This window comes from Pongo abelii, chromosome 20, assembly GCF_028885655.2.
Source record: "Pongo abelii isolate AG06213 chromosome 20, NHGRI_mPonAbe1-v2.0_pri, whole genome shotgun sequence".
NCBI classification, from domain to species: Eukaryota; Metazoa; Chordata; class Mammalia; order Primates; family Hominidae; genus Pongo; species Pongo abelii.
The window spans coordinates 54,524,462-54,547,669 of NC_072005.2; the positions used below are offsets into that span (position 1 = coordinate 54,524,462).

The 23,208-nt window shown below is 51.5% G+C and overlaps 1 protein-coding gene across 3 annotated transcripts in view; it reads right to left on the minus strand.

The window, feature by feature from the left end:
- TMEM143 (transmembrane protein 143) overlaps nt 1–23,208 on the minus strand; it is a 31,277-nt gene that overhangs the window by 2,612 nt on the left and 5,457 nt on the right. For 2 of the 3 annotated variants that reach the window (XM_024237903.3, XM_024237902.3), the window contains 3 exons: nt 9,523–9,717; nt 7,592–7,722; nt 6,800–7,079 (listed from right to left, as the gene is read on the minus strand). In XM_024237903.3, the coding sequence (XP_024093671.1) occupies nt 6,800–7,079; nt 7,592–7,722; nt 9,523–9,717 (606 nt within the window). The remainder of the gene's footprint in view (nt 1–6,799; nt 7,080–7,591; nt 7,723–9,522; nt 9,718–23,208) is intronic. The other variant, XM_054540848.2, reaches the window with a different exon arrangement.

Below are 23,208 nucleotides of genomic sequence, written 5' to 3' on the forward strand. Positions count from 1 at the left end.
TAGTAGGACAGTGGAGGTCTTCAGGGGAAATCTGATTAACTATTGCTAATTGTTGATGCTAGGTGCTGGCTAGTGGAGTTTATCATACTATCCTATTTGTGTTTGTTTGAACTTTTCTATAATGAAGGAAAAAATGGTTTAAAATATTAAACTGTAGGCCAAATGCAGTGGCTCATGCCTGTAATCCCAACACTGAGAGGCCAAGGTGGGTGGATCACCTGAGCCCAGGAGTTCAAGACCAGCTTGGGCAACATGGCAAAAGCTTCATCTCTACAAAAAATTAAAATTAAAAAAAAAAAAAATAGCAAGCTGGGCTCAGTGGCTCACGCCTGTAATCCCAGCACTTTGGGAGGCCGAGGTGGGTGGATCACCTGAGGTTGGGAGTTCGAGACCAGCCTGACCAACATGGAGAAACCCATCTCTACTAAAAATACAAAATTAGCCAGGCATGGTGGCTCATGCCTGTAATCCCAGCTACCCGGGAGGCTGAGGCAGGAGAATCGCTTGAACCTGGGAAGCAGAAGTTGCAGTGAGCCGAGATCATGCCATTGCACTCCAGCCTGGGCAACAAGAATGAAACTCTGTCTCAAAAAAATAATAATAATAATAATTAGCTGGGTGTGATGGTGAGCACCTGTAGTCCCAGCTACTCAGGAGGCTGAAGCAGGAGAATCACCTGAACCCAGGAGGCTGAGGCTACAGTGAGCCATGATCATACCACTGCACTCCAGGCTGGGCAACAGAGTGAGAACCTGTCTCAAAAAAAAAAAAAAAAAAAAAAAATTAAATTGTAAAGAGAAGAGGAGAGGGGAAGGATGTTGGGGGGAAGAACAGGTCTGGGCCCAGCTGTCTACTGGCTGCCCACTTCCCCACCATTAGTCTCTTTGCTTGGACCCCTGTTCCCATCCTTGATATTGGTAAGGAGAAATGGGGGCATCAGTGCCCTCTGGGCTCCCACTGAAAAACTGTGCCCAGGCCAGATGCGGTGGCTGACACCTGTAATCCCTGCGCTTTGGGAGGCTGAGGAGGGCAGATCACTTGAGGTTAGGAGTTCGAGACCAACCTGGGCAACATGGTGAAACCCCGTCTCTACTAAAAATACAAAAATTAGACCTGGCACAGTGGCTCATGCCTGTAATTCTAGCACTTTTGGAAGCCGAGATGGGCAGATCACTTGAGGTCAGGAGTTCAAAACCAGCCTGGCCAACATGGTGAAACCCTGTCTCTACTAAAAATACAAAAAAAAACTTAGGTATGGTGATGGGCGCCTGTAATCCCAGCTACTTGGGAGGCTGAGGCAGGAGAATCGCTTGAGCCTGGGAGGTAGAGGTTGCAGTGAGCCAAGATTGTGCCACTGCACTCCAGCCTGGGCACCAGAGTGGGACTCTGTCTCAAAAAAATAAATAAATAAAAATACAAAAATTAGTCAGGTGTGTGGCATGTGCCTGTAATTCCAGCTACTCAGGAGGCTGAGGCAAGAGAATCTCTTGAACCCGGGAGGCAGAAGTTGCAGTGAGCCGAGATCGTGCCACTGCACTTTAGCCTGGGTGACAGAGTGACACTGTGTCTCAAAAAAAAAAAAAGTGGCCAGGTGCGGTAGCTCACGCCTGTAATCCCAGCACTTTGGGAGGCTGAGGCGGGCGGATCACGAGGTCAGGAGATTGAGACCATCCTGGCTAACACGGTGAAACCCTGTCTCTATTAAAAATACAAAAACAAAATTAGCCGGGCATGGTGGCGGGCGCCTGTAGTCCCAGCTACTCAGGAGGCTGAGGCAGGAGAATGGCGTGAACCCGGGACGCGGAGCTTGCAGTGAGCCGAGATCGCGCCACTGCACTCCAGCCTGGGTGACAGAGCGAGACTCCGTCTCACAAAAAAAAAGAAAAAAAAGAAAACCTGAACTTGTACCCAGATTCCTCCATTCAGCCACAAAATGAGCTCAGGGCCACTGGACCCTGTAGCTGGCAGGCCTGGCTGCCTGACCCACTAAGCCCTTACCAGCTGCAAGCCCTTGGTAAGACCTAAGTCCTAGGGCAGCACTGTCTGTACAACAATGCTGATGCCAGGGAGGGTTCAGGAAGTCAATACACGGTTAATAAAACATTGGGACAGCCGGGCGCGGTGGCTCTCGCCTGTAATCCCAGCACTTTGGGAGGCTGACGTGGGTGGATCAGGAGGTCAGGAGTTTGAGACCAGCCTGGCCAACATAGTGAAACCCCATCTCTACTAAAAATACAAAACATTAGCCGGGCATGGTGGCGGCGCCTGTAATCCCAGCCACTTGGGAGGCTGAGGCAGGAGAATGGCTTGAACCCAGGAGGCAGAGGTTGCAGTGAGCCGAGGTTGCACCACTGCACTCCAGCCTGGGACACAGAGCAAGACTCCATCTCAAAAAAAGAAAAAAAAAAAACATTGGGACAAAGCCTGGTCCCTCAGAAACACTTACCAAACATCAGCTACTATGGAACAGTTACCCTGTGCTGGGTGCCCACAGAGTGTTCCCATCTCACACCGAGGCCTGAGGTGAAATGCCTCTCAAGTCAGCACGCCCCAGAAAATCGCTGAAATAGCCTGCAAGGTACCAATGACACGCTTGCATGTGGACTGTACCCTCTTCTCACCAGGTCAGCACAGTCAGTTTAGGTGCCTGCATTGGAACGAATCGCCATTTCTTCGGTTCAGGGCAAGATGCAGGAATAGCATGCGTTAGGGACCGTGTGGTATGAAAAACACATTTGGTTTGTGTCAGTATCTGCCAAGCCGATGGAGCTGAATTCTAGTTAAAGGAGCAGGTCACTCCGTGGCACACAGATGAAGCCAGAGTCTCCCTGGAGAGGGGTCCCCCTGCCACCTGGAGGGTCCCTTCAGCACTCACCACTGCCCACAAGGAATACAGCACTCGCTCCTCCTACCCTGGGGTCTGTGTCCTGGGCAGCCCCTCCACCTACTCAGTCACAGGCCAGGCCCCTGGCACCATCCTTGCTCCCCCTTCACCAACCTGCCAGTCCCAACCCCATTCTGCTGTCCCCTGACTCTCTCTGCCCGTCTCCTCCTCTGCAGCTCCCCGGCTCAGCCTTGGTTCAGACTTCATCCCCCCCTGCATCACTCCAGCCTCCTCCCTGGCCTCAGTTTCCCCATCCAGTTTGTCTGCACACAGGTTCAGAGCTGCCCCTGCTCCTCCCCTGCTCATGGTCCTCCCGTGGCTCCCCGGTGCTCTCAGAGTCCAAGCTCCATGGCCCGGCACACGAGGCCCTCCCTGTCACCTCCTGCTCCTCTCCTCTCAATGCAGCCCATGGTGAATAAGCCGGTTTACCCTGAACAGGCCCTGCTCTCTCAGGCCTCCAGGACCAGGCACAAGCCAAACCACCCCTGGTGTGTTCTTGGAAAATGTTCACTGCCTCATCCTCAAGGCTCAGGATGGACATCACCTCTCGCGGACGAGCAGATGCAGCCTCGGGCTCCTGCCGTGCCAGCTGCTGCCTCCATTACAGACCGACTGCCTGTGTCCAGGGACCCCACACCTCTCCCTCCAGGGCAGGATCGGGCTGCTGCATCTCAGGGGCACCAGTTCAACATCCCTCCCCAGGCTGCCCCATGGGCCTGCTCGGTGCTGGGCTAAGGGGCTTCACAGTAGAGCCCAGGGTATGGAGGAACCCACAGGGGCACCACCCCAGCCTGGGACATCCGGGAAGGCTTCCCAGAGCAGGCAGCCTCTGAGCTGAGGGTGAGGGGTGAGCAGGGCTTGGCCAGCCCAACAAGAGGAAAGGGCATTTCGGTCCAAGGGAACAGCACAGGCAAAGGCAGAGAACGAGGGATGGCAGGGTGGGGGCGCCGCAAGCATGCAGGAGGAGCTGAGGCGCAGATTCGAGGGGAAGGATTGTGTCTGGTGAGGCTGGGAAGCAGGGTCCCTGGCGCCAGGCTGTGCCCAGAGGAGGGGGCAGGGCAGGACTGGGTAGAATGGGGAATGGGCTGGAAGGGACCGACTGGAGGCTGGGAAGAGGGCCTGAGCGGGGGGTACAAAGGTGGGACAGGAAGGGTGGGCTGGGGGTCTAGCCAGTGACTGGCGGGATGACAGGTCATCCATAGACACGGAGCCCAGAAGAGAGAAGAGAAGATGTCAGGGGAGATGCTGTGCTTGGCCTACGGTGAGAGTGAGGGGCCCAGCCTGGAGGCTGAGCCTGGAGCTTCCTGGTTGATCTGATCATGGACAGTAGAGAGCTCCTGTGGAAACCACAGAAGCAGAGGAGCCCTGTATCCTGGAAGAAAGAGGGCCCCACACTCCATACCCCACACCTTGCACCCCACACCCCACATCCCGCAGCGGGGCTCTGAGTGCCTGTTCCAAGGTGAGATGGGGAACTTGAGAGGAGCAGGAGGGTTGAGGCAGCTGGACTCTGGGCTCATGGGGACACGCTGCACATGGGCTTGGGTGTGTCCAGGGAACAGGAGGAGCCAGGTTTGGGGACTAGGGGAGGGGCTTGCAATGAAGACAGAGATCTGGGAGCAACTGAAGCGCAGGAGGGGACCAGCCAAGAGGGAGCCTGGGAGGGCCAACTGTTTTTCTGTTTGTTTGTGTTGAGACAGAGTCTCGCTCTGTCACCCAGGCTGGAATGCAGTGGCGCAATCTCAGTTCATTGCAACCTCCGCCTCCCGAGTTCAAGCAATTCTCCTGCCTCAGCCTCTCAAGTAGCTGGGATTTCAGGCATGCGCCACCATGCCCGGCTAATTTTTGTATTTTTAGTAGAGATGGGGTTTCACTATGTTGGCCAGGCTGGACTCCCAACTCCTGGGCTCAAGCGATCCTCCCACCTTGGCCTCCTGAGTAGCTAGGACTACAGGCATGTGCCACCATGCCTGGCGTGAATTGGGTTTGAAATAGGGTCTTTCAGAGCCTGACAGGCTCCATAGCACCCCTGGGGCCAGCAAGGGGTGAGGCGATAGTCACCATGGGCTGGGACTCAGTGTCTTCTCCCCAGAGGCACCAGCCTCCCTGCCTCTCATCTCACCCCTTCCCTCTGCCCTCCATGGTCGCAGCTTACAGCCGTTCCACAGCTCCCTGCGGCTCTGAGGATAAGGCCTAGGGTGCCACTCTGGGCATTCAAGGCCCTCACCACCCTCTGGGACCTCCCCTCTCTACCCTGCTCGCTGGATCCAGCCCCATGAGATATGCCAGGCTGAGCTCATGGGCTCTTTCTCCACCAGGCTCAATCCCCGTCTTCCAGAGCTTTCCTCAGATCCTACCTGAGCCCTGGTCCCAAGCAAAAATTGCTCCCTCCCCAGCCCCTCTGTTGGCCCGAGTATGCCAGCACCCTCTCAGGCGGCACAGACTGGCTATTATCTGCGGGATTTATTACCAGCCTTCCTAAGAGCCTGTCAGCATGGCTGAAAACAGCTTGAAAACCAATGAGCCAGCAGATGAATGATCGGGTACGACAGATGCTTCACACCAGTCTACACTCCTGGGGCCGGTGCCAACCCTGGGGAGAATCAGTAAAAGGCAGCTCCCCTCTGGGCTGACTCAGCCTCGAGACAGGACACGCGTTTTGGCAAGCGGAGCACAAGTTGGGTGTCAGCCTCCACCTGGCCCCTGGGCCACGAATCCTTGGATGGTGAACAACCTGTGCAACCGTTCAAGGCAGCCCGGCACTCACATGTAGCAGAATCAAAAGGGAGCTTGTTAAAAATATAGTTCCCTGGGCCCCAGTCCCAGAGTTTCCAATTCAGTCCACTAGGACTGGAGCCCAGGAGGCTGCATTTGTCAGCCAGCTCCCCCAATGCTAATGATACCCAGTCAGGATGGGGACTTGGAACAAACAGCCCAATTAGTAATGATAATAATCATCATCCTGGTAATAGCTAACTCTCACATAGTACCTCCTGTGCCATGTGGGAGGCTCTGTTCTCAGCACTGTGCATGTTAGTTCATTTAATCCCCACAACACCTCTATAAGTTAGGTCCCACCATCATCCCTACTTTGCAGATTTTGAAGCTGAGACACAGAGAGGTTAAGCAACTTGTTCAAGATCACACAGCGAGAAGAGAGTAGAGTCAGATTCAAATCCAGCAAGTCTGCTTCCAGAACACACCTCCTTCACCACATCACTAAAGCGCCCCTAAAGCTGGCACTCAGTGAGCAGCTGTCGACTCTTATGTAGCCCCTACCACGAGCCGAGCACTGCCCAGTGCTTCTCACAGACTCACTCATTTCATGATCACACCCCTACAAGGCAGATCTCGCTATCATCCCCATTTTCCAGATGAGAAAACTGAGGCTCAGAGAGATTAAGAAACCCCCGCCAAGGGGTGTTGAGTAAATGAAGTAGGGAAGGGAAGGGGAAGGGAGGGGAGCGGAGGAGAGGGCAAGAAGGGAGGGAAGGGAGAAAGGGAAGGGGGGGAGGAAGGAGGTGGGGAGAGGGAGGGAAGGGAAGGAAAAGAGGAACAGGAAGGAAGGAAGGGAGGGAGGGGAAGGGAATGGGGGAAGGGGAGGGGAGGGGGAAGAAGGGGAAGAAGGAAGGGAAGAGAAGGGAAAGGGAAAAGGAAGGGGAGGAGAGAGAGGGAGGAAGGAAAGAAAGGACGAAGGGAGGGAGGGAGGAAGGAAGGAAGGAAGGACAAGGGAGGGAAGGGAAGGGAAAGAAAAGAGGAAGAATGGGAAGGAAGGAAGGAAGGAAGGGAGAGAGGGAGGGAGGGAGGGAGGAGAGCACGACGCAGGAACAATGCATGAAACAGAGACAACTATAGGGGGCCTGACCTGGTCCCCACAGCGCAGGGCCGCAGGAGGCGTAGCAGGCGCATGCTCACCTTGGAGGCCCGCAGGCCCATGAAGATGGCGAAGAGCAGCAGCAGCAGGGAGGTGGCCACCTTGAGGTCGGTTAGCACCACCATGCCCACGTTGACGAAGATCGCCACGCCGGAGACCACCAGCATGAGGTTGAGCAGGGCGCGCTGCAGGGTGGGCGTGCGCACCTTCAGCTCCGGCAGCAGCTGCTCCAGGCCTTCTAGTGGCGTGTCCTTGAAACTCTTCAGTACCAGGTGTCCCCGTTTGGTCCGGGCTGCCAGCACCACCCGCTTAAAGTATCTCCTGAGGGACAGAGACAGAGGCAGGAGCAGGATCGGGACTGCACTGCCCCAGGGAGCCCCCTCCAATCCTAAGACGCTCACTCTGGCTCTACAGTCGCACAACCATCTTAAAAGCCACTCAGTAATCATGGGGAAGAAACCAGAGATCAGCTGTGTCCAACCACAGGGGATCGGTTCAATCGTGCCATCGATCCCTGGTATTGGACGTGCAGGTTGTTTGTTGGAATCCTGGCCGCGCTGCATCTTCAGAATGTGGACCTCCCTCTCCGAGCCTCAGTTTTCCTTATTGGGAAATGGGGAGAACCGTCCCCATCCTTTCTCTTCCCCTGGGAATCGAGTGTAGTACTCACTTTCCCTTGGGAAGAAAAGACAGCATTTGGATGAGTCACGCCTCCCATTTCTCAACTTCCCGCCCAGGGCCCAGACACCCAAACCAGACACTGACCTGTCAGTCCCCTCTTGACTCTAACCTTGCTCCCTCTTGCTGCAGCTGGGGAACAAGGGCCGCCTCACCTCTCTGCAGGGGGCAGCTTGCTGAAGAAGCCACGCCTGGAGCCCACGCTGGACTTCAGGGGCATCTGCCCGACTCGCTGGCCCAGGGCCCAGAAGTGCATGTAGACATACTGATCCAAATTTACTGTCACCTGCCGGGGGATGAAGGAAGCAGTGGTGGGTGAACGTGGGCAGGGGTGTTGAGGGCAGGATACCAGAATCAGATGCCCTGCCCCTAAATAATTCCCCTGTTTCCCACTTATCACCATTCACCATCTAAGCAGGGCCGTCACATATGGTTGTCCATGTCGTATACTGCACAAGGGCTCATCATCTAACACAGTGCCATTCATGTAGAAGTCATCTTTATTACCATATTTCCTAGAATCTAAGGTGCCACTGACTCTACCCAATTATTTTATGAAGCAACTAAAAACAAAATACGTTGCCAATTAAATGATGTCACACCACCACCTGTAAATCATATCCCAATTTCAGAGACGACAAAACATGACTTTGGAAAAACCGCAGTTTAAAATCACTAAAATGTGGAATTTTGGGAGATTTTAGTATTTTTTATTTCTGTCTTTATTTTTATTTCTATTCTGAGATATTGTCTCACTCTGTCACCCAGGCTGGAATGCAGTGGCACAATCTCAGCTCACTGCAGCCTCCACCTCCTGGGTTCAAGTGATTCTCGTGCCTCAGCCTCCCAAGTAGCTGGGACTACAGGCGCCCACCACCATGCCTGGCTAATTTTTGTATTTTTAGTAGAGATGGGGTTTCACCATGTTGGCCAGGCTGGTCTCAAACTCCTGACCTCAAATGATCTGCCCACCTCGGCCTCCCAAAGTGCTGGGATTACAGGTGTGAGCCACCACGCCTGCTGATTTTAGTATTTCTTATAATTTTGTTAGCATTTTGCGTGCTTTTGGGGGCCTGGGTTTGGGGGGGTGTGTGTGTGTGTGTGTGTATGTGGTGTGTGTGTGTGTGTGTGTGTGTATGTGGTGTGTGTGTGTGTGTGTGTGGTTTTGTTTTTTTGAGACAGGGTCTCAATTTGTCATCCAGGCTGGAGTGCGGCGGCAAGATCATGGCTCACTGGCTCACGGCTCACTGCAGCCTTAAACTCCTGGGATCAAATGATGCTCACAGCTCACTGCAGCCTTAAACTCCTGGGATCAAATGATCCTCCCACCTCAGCCTCCCGAGTAGCTGGGACTACAGGCCCGCACCACCATATCCAAGTAGTTTTTGTATTTTCTGTAGAGATGGGGTCTCCCTGTGTTGCCTAGATGAGTCCGGAACTCCTGGGCTCAAGCGATCCTCCTGCCTTGGCCTCCTGAATGCTGGGATTACAGGAATGAGCCAGTGAACCTGGCCTTGTATGATATTATTTATTATTACAAATTTGGCAGATGGTGCTAAGTCTCTTGCCCTAAGAGAGCCATATCATATGATACTTTTCCAACAGATGGCAGTGAAGTGACCTGAGAAAGCAGCACCTCCTTTTTTTTTCCAGATGGAGTTTCACTCTTGTTGCCCAGGCTGGAGTGCAATGGCATAATCTCAGCTCACTGCAACCTCCACCTCCCGGGTTCAAGAGATTCTCCTGCCTTAGCCTCCCCAGTAGCTGGGATTACAGGCACCCACCACCACGCCCGGATAATTTTTTATATTTTTAGTAGAGACAGGGTTTCACCATGTTGGCCAGGCTGGTCTTGAACTCCTGACCTCAAGTGATCCACCCGCCTTGGAATCCCAAACTGCTGGGATTACAGGCTTGAGCCACTGCATCCAGCCAAAAGTAGCACACTCTCTGAGTTCACCAAGTGTGCCATATGGGCCAGAGTCCCGGGCTCAAGACTACAACTCCCAGCAGCCCGTGCCTCTCAGAGGCTCTGCCCCACCCTAGAGGCCTCCTGGGAGTTTCGTTCTCCTGGGGAGCCAAGTACCTGGACCTCATCCTGAGGGTGGTGGACCACCAGCGCATAGGCCAGGGTATCCTCAGACAGCGGGGAGAAGTTGGCCTGGGCCAGCAGGGGCTCCAGAGCCCGAAGCACCTCCTGCTCATTAGACAGACGCTGGGGGTCCGTTAGTGATGGCTGCTCGAGGGTCTCCCTGTCAGGGTTGATGGGGTCATACAAGGCCTAAGAGGAGAGTCAGAGAGAAAAAGATGGGCTAGGTCTCTGCATGAAGGATTCTAGGGACATCTAAGGACGTCCCTTTCCAGATATTTTCATTTATTTACTTATTTATTTATTTATTTTATTGAGACAGAGTCTCACTCTGTTGCCAGGCTGGAGTGCAGTGGCACGTTCTCGGCTCACTGTAACCTCCGCCTCCCGGGTTCAAGCAATTCTTCTGCCTCAGCCTCCCAAGTAGCTGGGACTACAGGTGCACGCCACCACGCCCGGGTAATTTTTTTTTTTTTTTTGTATTTTAGTAGAGACGAGACGAGATTTCACTATGTTGCCCAGGCTGGTCTTGAACTCCTGAGCTCAGGCAATCTGCCCGCCTCGGCCTCCCAAACTGCTAGGATTACAGGCATGAGCCACCGTGCCCGGCCTGTGTTTTTGTTTATTTTGTTTTTGTTTTTTTGAGACAGAGTCTCGCTCTGTCACCCAGGCTGGAGTGCAGTGGCACAATCTCAGCTCACTGCAACCTCCACCTCCTGGGTTCAAGTGATTCTCCTGTCTCAACCTCCTGAGTAGCTGGGATTACAGGTGCACGCCACCATGCCCGGCTAATATTTGTATTTTTAGTAGAGAAGGGGTTTCACCATGTTGGTCAGGCTGGTCTCGAACTCCTGACATGTGATCTGCCCACCTCGGCCTCCCAAAGTGCTGGGATTACAGGCATGAGCCACCTTGCTCAGCCCTTTTTTCTTTTTCTTTCTCTTCTTTTTTTTTTTTTTGAGATGGAGTCTTGCTCTGTCACCCAGGCTGGAGTACAGTGGTGCAATCTCAGCTCACTGCAACCTCTACCTCCCAGGTTCAAGCAGTTCTCCTGCCTCGGCCTCCTGAGAAGCTGGGATTACAGGCACACACCACCACATTCAACTAATTTTTATATTTTTAGTAGAGATGGGGTTTCACTATGTTGGCCAGGCTAGACTCGAACTCCTGATCTTAAGTGATGCAACCACCTCGGCCTCCCAAAGTGAGATTACAGACATGAGCCACTGTGCCCGGCATATTCTTTTCTTATCACACCCATATCCAATCCTTTGGCAAGTTCACTTGCTAACCCCCTGAATCTTCTTGAATCCACCCTCCTCTCTATCTCCTTTGCTGCTATCTTTTCACTGAAGCCACCTTCATCTCTCACTTAAACAATTATGTAGGGCTTCTGTTCTCCAACTTCTACTCTTACAACTTTCTTTTTATTTATTTATTTTTTTGAGACAGAGTCTCACTCTGTTGCCAGGGTGGAGTGCAATGGCGCGATCTCAGCTCACTGCAACCTCCACCTCCCAGGTTTAAGTGATTATCCTCCCTCAGCCTCCCGAGTAGCTGGGACTACAGGTGCCCACCACCACGCCTGGCTAATTTTTGTATTTTTAGTGGAGACGGGGTTTCACCATGTTGGCCAGACTGGTCTCAAACTCCTGACCTCAAGCGATCCCCCCACCTCAGTCTCCCAAAGTGGTGGGATTACAGGCGTGAGCCATTGCACCTGGCCTACTCTTACTACTTTTCAACCAGTATCCACATGGCCATTGGAAAGAACTTACTGAGGCTGTAAACAGCTCCCACAATCCACCCCTCCAACGGCTTCCCACTGTATTTAGAATAAAATCTAGAAGCTTTCCATGACCTTCAAAGTCCCTCACAAACTGGCATCTACCCTGCCTGCCTCATCTTATGTCCCTAAACGTCCCCCTTAAAAAAGTCTTGGAATGAATGTCGCGTGAGTTTCCAGCTGCCTAGCCTATTTTGCTCATGGAGAGACTGAGTCTCAGGATGACATATAACTTGTCCCAGACTCTACAACAGCCTCCAGGGAAATCACCCCTCTATAAAACCAGGCCATAAACCTAACCCTCCATGTGTCTCTTGGGAGCAGGGGTCCTACGAAGCAGCTTGTTCAGACCAGGTGCGATTTTGAATTAGTGGAAAGAGAGAGGGCCGGTCCTCCAAGTGGGAGGAATGGCCTAAGTGAAGGTTTGGTCATGGGGAAGCCCAGGGCCTCAGAAACAACTGAGCAAGGAGACTGGCATGCAGAAGAGATTCAAAGGCTGGTACAGTGGCTCACGCCTGTAATCCCAACACTTTGGGAAGCGAAGGTGGGAGGATCACTTGAATCCAGGAGTTTGAGACCAGCCTGGGCAACATGGTGAAATCCTGTCTCTACAAAACTTTTTTTTTTTTTTTTTTTTTGAGACAGAGTCTCACTCTGTTGCCCAGGTGGGAGTGCAGTGGCACGATCCCAGCTTACTACAACCTCTGCCTCCCAGGTTCAAGCGATTCTCCTGCCTCAGCCTTCTGAGTAGCTGGGACTATAAGCGAGCACCACCATGCCTGGCTAATTTTTTGTATTTTTAGTAGAGACGGGGTTTCACCATATTGACCAGGCTGGTCTCGAACTCCTGACCTCTTGATCCACCTGCCTTGGCCTCCCAACGAGCAGGGATTACAGTTGTGAGCCACCGCGCCCGGTCTTTTTTTTTTTTTTTTAATTAGCTAGGCACAATAGTGCATGCCTGTGGTCTCAGCTACTTGGGAGGTTGAGGTTGGAGGATCACTTGAGCCCAGGAGGTTGAGGCTGCAGTGAACCACGATCGTGCCACTCCACTCCAGCCTGGGTGACAGAGTGAGACCCTGTCTCAAAAAAAAAAAAAAAAAAGAAAAAGAAAAAGAGAAAGAGTCAAGCCAAGAAAATCCTCTTCTGAAGTAAGCCCTAGGGCTGTGCCCACATCCTCCAGCCTAGGCTGGTCGAGCAGTTCTGGGACTTACAGAGTGACCTTGAGAAATTCCATTCCCAGGCTGAGCTGCAGTTTGAAAGCTGGAGGAGAAAGAAATCGGCATCGATCAAATGTCCACTGTGAGCCAGATTCTCTTCTGGAAACTTCACATCCTCCCGGGGCTTTGGGCCAAAAACTTGGACATTGCACGTGATCCCTGCTGCTCCCTTCCCTGTCACAATAAATCCTGCCGATTCCACCTTCAAGCAGACCTGCACTTCACCCAGCTCTCTCCTCCCCACCTGCCCGATCCCAGTCCATGCCAGCCACCACCATTTCATCCTGCCTGGGTGAGCCCAACAGCCTTCTCAATGGTCTCCCCAAATCCTGTAACACACCCCATCCCCTGCCAATCGGTTCTTTACACAGCTTCCAGGGAGATCTCGTCAAACAATAAAATAACAACAATCATCATCAATGACAATGGTGCACATTTACATAGCACTTACTGTGTGCCAGGCACAGATTGAAGCATGTTACATGCACATTCTCACAGTGTGAAACTCCTCATTTACAGATGTGGAAACTGAGGCACAGAGAGGTTAAGTAATTGCCGGAGGTCACATGGCCAGGAAGTGGTGTAACCAGAATGACACATGTGACCATGTCAATCTCCTGCTAAAACCCTTCCAAGGCTTCTACTGCCCTCGGGAATCAGGATCACACTTCCTAGTAGGACCTGTAAGGCCTCACAGGACCACAAATCCCCTCGGTCACTCCATACCATCCAGACTGTCTTTAGGTTGGCTGGGCGCGATCGCTCATGCCTGTAATCCCAGTAGTTTGGGAGGCCAAGGGAATAGGACTGCTTGAGCCCAGGAGTTCAAAATCAGCCTGGGCAACACAGCAAGACCCCATCTCTACCAAAAAAAAAAAATACATTTATATATATATAAATTAGCCAGGCGTGGTGGTGCACACCTGTGGTACCAGCTACTCAGGAGGCTGAGGCAAGTGTATTGCTTGAGCCCAGGAGATTAAGTCTATAGTGCGCCATGATCACAGTTTGGCACTCCAGCCTGGGCAACAGAGAAGACCCTGTCTTCAAAGCAACAACAACAACAACAACAAACCAGATTGGTTTTAGTTCCTCCAGCCACAGAGACTTTGCACATGCTGTTGGAAGACTCTCTCTACCCCCTTCCTGCCTCCTTCCTTTTTCACTATTGAAGTCTTACTCTCTGTCATATTCTAGGTCCATTATCACTATCAAAAGCCTCGGACAGGGGCAGTGGCTCACGCTTGTAATCCCAACACCTTGGGAGAACAAGGCAGGAAGACTGCTTAAGGCCAGGAGTTCAAAACCAGCCTGAGCAACGTGGTGAAACCCCGTTGCTACTAAAAACACAAAAAATTAGTTGGGCATGGTGGCGGGTGCCTGTAATCCCAGCTACTCTGGAGGCTGAGGCATGGGAATCACTTGAACCCTGGAGGTGGAGGTTGCAGTAAGCTGAGATCACGCCAACTGCACTCCAGCCTAGACAACAGAGTGTGTCAGTGTGTGAGTCTCTGTCTCAAAAAAAAGGAGCAGCAGCCTTCCTCTACTCATCAAACTGAGCAGGGCCACCCTGTGTGGTTGGGCAGGATGTGCACTGCACAAAGGTACCAGATCTAAGGGCAGACCTGTCCATTTATCATGACAGCCACCCTTCAGATGGAAATAAAGGAACAGAACAGCACCATCCACAAGAACTCCCTGCAGTGAGGAAAATGTTCTAGATCTGCACTGTCCAATAAGGTCGACACTGGCCATAGGTGGCTACTGAGCACCTGAAACATGATCAGTATGCTGAGAAACAAAATTTTTAATTTTGTTTTAGTTATGTCAAATTTTAACAGCTAGTGTCTACATTTAATTTTTTTTTTTTTTTTTTTTTTGAGACAGAGTCTCCCTCTGTCACCCAGGCTGGAGTGCAGTGGCACAATCTTGACTCACTGCAACCTCCGCCTCCTGGGTTCAAGTGAGTCTCCTGCCTCAGCCTCCGGAGTAGGTGGGATTACAGGAGCCTGCTACCATGCCAGCTAATTTTGTGTGTGTGTGTGTGTGCTTTTTTTTAGTAGAGACGGGGTTTCACTATGTTGGCCAGGCTGGTCTCGAACTCCTGACCTCGTGATCCACCCACCTTGGCCTCCCAAAGTGCTGGGATTACAGGCGTGAGCCACTGCGCCCGGGCTACATTTAAATTTAATGAAGTTCGTGGCTACTATAACGGACAGTTCCAGGCTAGAGAAAGAGGCACCTTTTTCTAATTTGCACACGGACCCCAGTATAGCAACCAAGGTTCACTCTGTTATCCCCCTGCAGGGCACCATGCCCCTCGCCCTCATGGTCTGAACGTAACCATCACTGGGGAGAGCATCTGATTCATGACCGTCCCCACCACCCACGTTCAGCTCCCAGAGTGCACGATGCAGGCCCAATTTCACTCCTCAGTGAAGACACAGCACCTGGCACTGGGCCTCGCACAAACATCTGCTAAAAGAATGACTTAATTGGGGCCGGGCACAGTGGCTCACGCCTGTAATCCCAGCACTTTGGGAGGCTGAGGCGGGCGGATCATTTGAGGTCAAGAGTTCGAGACCATCTTGGCCAACATGGTGAAACCCCGTCTCTACTGAAAATACAAAAATTAGCCAGGCATGGTGGTGCATGCCTGTAATCCCAGCTACTTGGGAGACTGAGGCAGGAGAATTGCTTGTACTCAGGAGGCAGAGGTTGCAGTGAGCCAACACAGTGCCACTGCACTCCAGCCTGGGAGACAGTGAGACTACCTCTCAAAAAAAAAAAAGAATGACTTAATTGGGTCTTCGTGGCAATTGCTGCCGCCATCTTCCACCGTCAAGCATTCCCTTGCGGCTGTCACATGCCATCTGTCTACTGAGGACTCCCAGATTTCCATCTGCAGTCCAGATATCTCGCTTGAGCTCCAGATTCACACAGCTGGGCGTCTACTCAATACTTCCACATAGATGCCCCGTGGGCCTCTCAGCACCTCCGCAAGGGCATCCTCTCAAACCCACAATGCCCCAAACCTGCTCTTCTCACCCTCGTCCCCATCTCAAAAGATGCAACTCCATCCTTCCAGGTGCTCAGGCCCAAAGCCTGGGGGTCATCCTGGAGTCCTCCCTTTCTCACACATCCAACCCATTGGCAAATCGTGATGGCAACACATTCAAAACAGATGCAAAATCTGACTGCTTCTTAATCCTTGGTCTCAGCCACCCTCCTCCCTGGCCTGGGAGCTGTTCTCCCCGCCCCGTCCCCATCCCCAGTGGGTTCCCCAAGCAGCCACCAGAGGGCGCCAGTTCGCATCTACAGCAATTCTAGTCTTTGCTTAGAATACTCCGCTTAGTCACCGACCCACTCAGTCAAAGCAAAGTACTCACCACCGTCCAGGGGGGGCCCTGCAAGATCTGGCCCCAGGTCCCCCTCCCTCTGCCCTCACCTCCTGCTCTCTTCCCTGGTTCGCCGGGCTCTAGCCCCGCAGGCTTCCTGGCTGTTCCTCCACACACCATGCACACTCCTGCCCCAGGGCCTTTGCACGTGGGGTTTCCTCAGATCTCCATAGAGCTTGCTCCCCTCTCCTTCAGGTCTCTGCTCAAACGTCCTCTGCTCAGTGAGGCCTTTCTGACCACCTTACCTGAAACTGAAAAACACCCCCTCCCTTGCTTTCCTTTTCTCCTTATTAGGTTTTGAAAAAAAGAAAAATACAGTCATCCCTTGGTATCCATAGGAGATCAGTTCCAGGATGTCCCACAGATAACCAAACCTACAGATTCTCAAGCCCCTGATATAAAATGACATGTCTGCAGCCGGGCACGGTGGCTCACGCCTGTAATCCCAGCACTTTGGGAGGCCGAGGCAGGCAGATCACGAGGTCAGGAGATCGAGACCATCCTGGCTGACATGGTGAAACCCCGTCTCTACTAAAAATACAAAAAATTAGCCGGGCGCGGTGGTGGGCGCCTGTAGTCTTAGCTACTCGGGAAGCTGAGGCAGGAGAATGGCGTGAACCCAGGAGGCGGAGCTTGCAGTGAGCCAAGATCAAGCCACTGCCCTCCAGCCTGGGCGACACAGCGAGACTCTGCCTCAAAAAAAAAAAAAAAAAAAAAAAAAGACATATCTGCATATAACCTCTGCACATCCCCTCATATAGTTTATTTTTATTTTTTTAGAGACAGGGTCTAGCTCTGTCCCCCAGGCTGGAATGCAGTGCTGCAATCATGACTCACTGCAGCTTCAACCTCCCAGGCTCAAGCGATCCTCCTGCCTCAGCCTCCCGAGTAGCTGGGACCATAGGTGTGTGCCACCACGCACAGTTAATTTTTAAAAAAAGATTATGGAGGCCAGGCACAGTGGCTCACACCTGTAATCCCAGTACTTTGGGAGGCCGAGGAGGGTGGATCACTTGAGGCCAGGAGTTCGAGACCAGCCTGGCCAATATGGTGAAACCCCGTCTCTACTAAAAATACAAAACCTAGCCAGGCATGGTGGTGCACACCTATAGTCCCAGCTACTCGGGAGGCTGAGGAAGGAGAATCACTTGAACCCAGGAGGCAGAGGTTGCAGTGAGCCAAGATCACGCCACTGCACTCCAGCCTCAGCAACAGAGCGAAAATCTGTCTCAGAAAAAAAAAAAAAAAATTTGTAGAGACAGAGCCCTACTATGCTGTCCAAGCTGGTCTCAAACTCCTGTCCTCAAATGATCCTCCCGCCTCAGCCTCCCAAAGTGTTAGAGTTACAGGCATGAGCCACTGTGCCTGGCTATGTATACTTTAAATAATCATCTCTCTCTAGATTACTTATAACACCAAATACAATGAAAATGTTATGTAAATAGTTGTAATGCTACATTGTTCAGAGAATAATGACAAGGAAAAAAAAAAGTCTGTACATGTTCACTACTGATGCAATTTTTTTCCCAAATATTTTTTATCCACAGTTGGTTGAATCCACAGATGCAGAACCCATGGATATGGAGGGCTGACTGTGCAGGACACCAGTTACATCTGAATTTCAGATCAACAACAAACTTTTTTTTTTTTTTTTAAACGGGGTCTCACTCTGTTGCCCAGGCTGGAGTGCAGTGGCGTGATCTTGGCTCACTGCAACCTCTGCCTCCTGGGTGCAAGCAATTCTCCTGCCTCAGCCTCCATAGTAGCTGGGATCACAGGTGCCCGCCACCATGCCCAGCTAATTTTTTTTTGTATTTTAGTAGAGACGGGCTTTCACCAGGTTGGCCAGGCTGGTCTCGAACTCCTGACCTCAAGCAATCCACCCGCCTCAGCCTCCTAAAGTGCTGGGATTACTCCTAAAGTGCTGGGTGGCATGAGCCACCGCACCCGGCTGAATTTTTTTAGTTTAACTATGTCCCATGCAATATTGGATGACTGTATTGCATAGGACACACTTACACTGTACTAAAAAATTACCCATAGTTTATCTGAAATTCAAATTCACTGGGTATAATGAGTTGAATGTTGTCCCCTAAAAATTTACATCCCTTTGGAACCTCAGAATATGATCTCATTCGGAAATAGGGTCTTTGCAGGTAGAATTAAGGTAAAGATATAGATGAGATCATACTAAATTAGGGTGGAACCTAAATCCAATGAGAATGTCCTTATAAGAGACAGAAAAGGACACACACAGGACACCGAGAAGGCAGCCACAGGAAGATGGAGACAGGGGTTGGAGTGACTCATCTACAAGCCAAGGAGCACCAAGGGTTGCTGGCAGCTGGCAGCTACAGGAAGCCAGGAGAGACACCATGGATGGTTCCCCCTCAGGGCCTCCACAAGGAAACATCTTTTAATACATTTCACTTCTTTTTTTTTTTTTTTTGAGACATAGTCTCACTCTGTTGCCCAGACTGGAGTGCAGTGGTGCCATCTTGGCTCACTGCAGCCTCTGCCTCCCAGGTTCGAGTAATTATCCTGCCTCAGCCTCCCGAGTAGCTGGGATCACAGGCGTGTGCCACCACGCCCAGCTTATTTTTGTATTTTTAGTAGAGTCGGGGTTTCACCATGTTGGCCAGATTGGTCTCGAAATCCTGACCTCATGTGACCCACTTGCCTCGGCCTCCCAAAGTGCTGGGATTATAGGCATGAGCCACCGCTCCCAGACTTTTTCTTTTTTTTTTTTTTTTTTTTGAAACAGAGTCTTGTTTGTCACCCAGGCTGGAGTGCAGTGGTGCAATCTCAGCTCACTGCAGCCTTTGCCTCCCGGGTGCAAGTGATTCTCCTACCTCAGCCTCCCAAGTAGCTGGGACTATAGGCACCCGCCACCACACCCAGCTAATTTTTGTATTTTCAGTAAAGACAGGGTTTCACCATGTTGGCCAGGCTGGTCTCGAACTCCTGACCTTAAGTGATCCACCCACCTCGGCCTCCCAAAGTGCTGGAATAACAAGTGTGAGTCACTGTGCCTGGCCAAATTTCACTTCTGTACCTTGTTGCTGGTCTCTTCCTCAGTAGAACAGAGCCTGTGAGGCACATCTGTCACGCTGTCCACTGTCTCCCAGAGCCTCGAGCCATTCCAGAGACACAGTAGGTGCTCAATAAATATTTACTGGGCGAACTCAATGAATGAATGAATCAGCGAAAAAAGATCAGAGAGAGGTCACCCGCCAAGGTCACCCGCACCAGTAGTGAACAACCAAGCTATTGTTTGAACCGAGGCTATGCTGCTTCTTTCCCTGCCCAGGCCACATCTTCAAAGGACTTAAGTCATCAGCAAATGGTCACCCAGTGGGCCTCACCCGCCTCTGCCACTTCTACTCTGCCCCTGCCTCTGTTTAAAGTCTTCTGCCTGGGAGCTATATGCTTATTCACTTACGTTCTTTCTACATTTCCATATATTTATACATTTCTATAATAAAATAGGCTTTTTTTAACTTTTTTTTTTTTTTTTTTTTAAGAGTCTCGCTCTGTCACCCAGGCTGGAGTGCAGTGGCGTGATCTTGGCTCACTGCAATGTCCACCTCCCAGGTTCAAGTGATTCTCATGGTTCAAGTGATTCTCATGCCTCAGCTTCCTGAGTAGCTGGGACTGCGGGCACCCCCCACCACAACCGGTTAATTTTTATATATTTAGTAGAGACAGGGTTTCACCATGTTTGACAGACTGGTGTCCAACTCCTGGGCTCAAGTGATCCGCCTGCCTCGGCCTCCCAAAGTGCTCAGATTACAGACAAGAGACACCGTGCCCGGCCTTAACTTTTAAAAAAATAGAAAAAGAAAAAAACAACCGTGGCTCCAGAGGCCATAGCTGTGGAAGAGCTTGGAGGGAGGCAGACAGGGTTTTGATCTCGACTCCACCAATTATGAACTGTGTGATCCTGGGCACAACCCGGGCCCTCTGAGACCTTCAGTTTCTCCCTGTACAAATGGGCTGATGGCGGCTGCCTCTCCGCACTGTGGGAAGGAGCCAATAAGCCAGACACAGCAAGCGCTCAGCAACAAGGGGCTGTGATGGCCACTGTTGCTGGGGTTGTTATTATTCAAAGAAAAGTGCGGAGCTGCAGAAGGCAGTGGTGGGATGCGGCGAGGGGTGAATGCAGCAGGCCTGGGTTGTCCAAACCCTGCACGTTCCAGAGAAAAGACCGGCCCTGGACCAGCTTCTGGGAGGGAACCTCTAAGCCCTTGGAATGTCCTGACTGATAAGAGTGTCTTGGTTTACCTGGGGCCTGGGGCCACACTGGATGCTGTATGTTAATGCTGTGATCTATGGTCGGGGCCTGGAGCCACTGGGTATCAGTCTGAACTCTGGAGGGGCTGGAGTCTCAGGTCAGCCACCATGCATATGTGACTGACCCCCAGTAAAACCCTGGACACCCAGGCTTACAGGAGCGTCCCTGGTTGGCAGTACTGCTTGCGTGTTGTCACACATCTTGCTGGGGGAATTAAGTGCCATCCATGACTCCACCGGGAGAGGACAGCTGGACGCTCACGCCTGGTCTTTCTTGGATTCTGCCCCATGTGCCTTTTTCCTTTTTTTTTCTTTTTTTTGGGACGGAGTCTCACTCTGTTGCCCAGGCTGGAGTGCAGTGGCACAATCTCAGCTCACTGCAACCTCCGCCTCCTGGGTTCAAGTGATTCTCCTTCCTCAGCCTCCCGAGTAGCTGGGATTACAGGCACACGCCACCATGCCCAGCTAATTTTTGTACTTTTAGTAGAGACAGGGTTTCACCATGTTGGCCGGGATGGTCTCGATCTTCTGACCTCGTGATCTGCCTGCCTTGGCTTCCCAAAGTGCTGGGATTACAGGCGTGAGCCACCAGGCCCAGTCCTCCCTTTTTTTTTGAGACAGAATCTTGCTCTGTCACCCAGGCTGGATAGTGCAGTGGCAAAATCTCAAAATCTCAGCTCACTGCAACCTCCACCTCCCGGGTTCAAGCGATTCTCCTGCCTCAGCCTCCCAAGTAGCTGGGATTATAGACATGCGCTACCATGCCCAGCTAATTTTTTGTTTGTTTTTTTTTTTTTTTTTTTTTGAGATGGAGTTTTGTTTTTATTGCCCAGGCTGGAATGCAATGTCACGATCTTGGCTCACTGCAACCTCCGCCTCCCAGGTTCAAGCAATTCTCCTGCCTCAGCCTCCCGAATAGCTGGGATTACAGGCATGCACCGCCACACCTGACTAATTTTGTATTTTTAGTAGAGATGGGGTTTCTCCACGTTGAGGCTGGTCTCGAACTCCTGACCTCAGGTGATCTGCCCGCCTCGGCCTCCCAAAGTGCTGGGATTACAGGCATGAGCCACAGCGCCCAGCCTTTTTTTTTTTTTCTTTCAGATGGAGTCTCACTCTGTCACCCAGGCTGGAGTGCAGTGGCGTGATCTCAGTTCACTGCAAGCTCCGCCTCCTGGGTTCAAGCGGCGATTCTCCTGCCTCAGCCTCCTGAGTAGCTGGAATGACAGGCACATGCCACCACACCTGGCTCATTTTTGTATTTTTAGTAGAGACAGGGATTCACCATGTTGGTCAGGCTGGTAATTTCTGTATTTGCAGTAGAGACAGGGTTTCGTCATGTTGGCAAGGCTGGTCTCGAACTCGTGACTTCAGCTGATCCACCCGCCTTGGCCGCCCAAAGTGCTGGGATTACAGGCGTGAATCACCGCGCCCGGCAGTACTACCATCTATTAATAGATCCTCCCACAGCCGTTTCTCAGCCCAGACCTCTCCCTTCACCTCCAGATCCACATGTTCAAGTCCATCTTTCTTTCTTTTTTTTTTTTCTGAGACGGAGTCTCACTCTGTCGCCCAGACTGGAGTGCAGTGGCACAATCTTGGCTCACTGCAAGCTCTGCCTCCTGTGTTCACGCCATTCTCCTGCCTCAGCCTCCCGAGTAGCTGGGACTACAGGTGCCCGCCACCACGCCCAGCTAATTTTTTAAAATATTTTTAGTAGAGATGGGGTTTCACTGTGTTAGACAGGCTGGTCTCAATCTCCTGACCTCATGATCCGCCTGCCTCGTCCTCCCAAAGTGCTGGGATTACAGGCATGAGCCACTGCGCCCGACCTCAAGTCCATCTTTCTACCTGGCTTTCTAAAAGGCAGCTCAATGGATAAAGAAAATATGGTCTATATACACTATGGAATACTACTCAGCCATAAAAAGGAACAAAATAATGTCTCTTGCAGTAATTGGATGGAGCTGGAAGGCCATTAATTCTAAGGCAAGTAACTCAAGAATGGAAAACCAAATAGCCTGTATTCACACTTATAAGTGGAAGCTAAGCTATGAGGGTGCGAAGATATACAGAGTGATATAATGGAATTGGGGGACTCAGGGAGGGGTGTTGGGATGGGGGTGAGGGACTACATATTGGGTACAGTGTACACTGCTCTAGTGATGGGCACACCAAAATCTCAGAATGCACCACTATAGAATTCATCCATGTAACCAAAAAGCACATGTACCCCAAAAACTACTGAAATAAAAAATTTTTTAATTAAAAAAGAATAGGCCAGGCGCGGTGGCTCACGCCTGTAATCCCAGCACTTTGGGAGGCCAAGGCAGGCGGATCACTTGAGGTCAGGAGTTCAAGACCAGCCTGAGCAACATGGTGAAACCCCATCTCTACTAAAAATACAAAAATTAGCCAGGCGTGGTGACACACGCCTGTAATCCCGGCTATTCGGGGGGCTGAGGCACAAGAATCATTTCAACCCGGAAGACAGAGGTTGCAGTGAGCCAAGATCGAACCACTGCACTCTAGCCTGGACAGCGGAGTGAGACTCTGTCTCAGAAAAAAAAAAATAATAATTAAAACAGAATAAATAAATTCATAAATAAATGGTAGCTCAAATTCTTAAGTCCAAAACTGAGCTCTCAGTCCTCCCTGCAGATCCTTCTCCCCATCCCACCACGGTCTTCCCCATCCCAGTAAATGGCAGCTCCATCCTCCAGGAGGCTCAGGCCAGAACCGCTGGAGACGCACCCCTACTCCTCTCTCTTCCTCCCCACCACACCCCCACAGCCAGCACATCAGCAAAACGCTGATGCCTTCCAACATAACCAGCATCTGACCGTTCTTCACCACTTCCATCGCTATTACCCTTGTCGGAGCTTCCATTATCTATCTCTCCCCTAGACAAATATAATAGACTCTTTCATAGATGTCGTTGCCTCTGATAGTCTGTTCCCTACACTGCAGCCAGAGAAATCCTGTT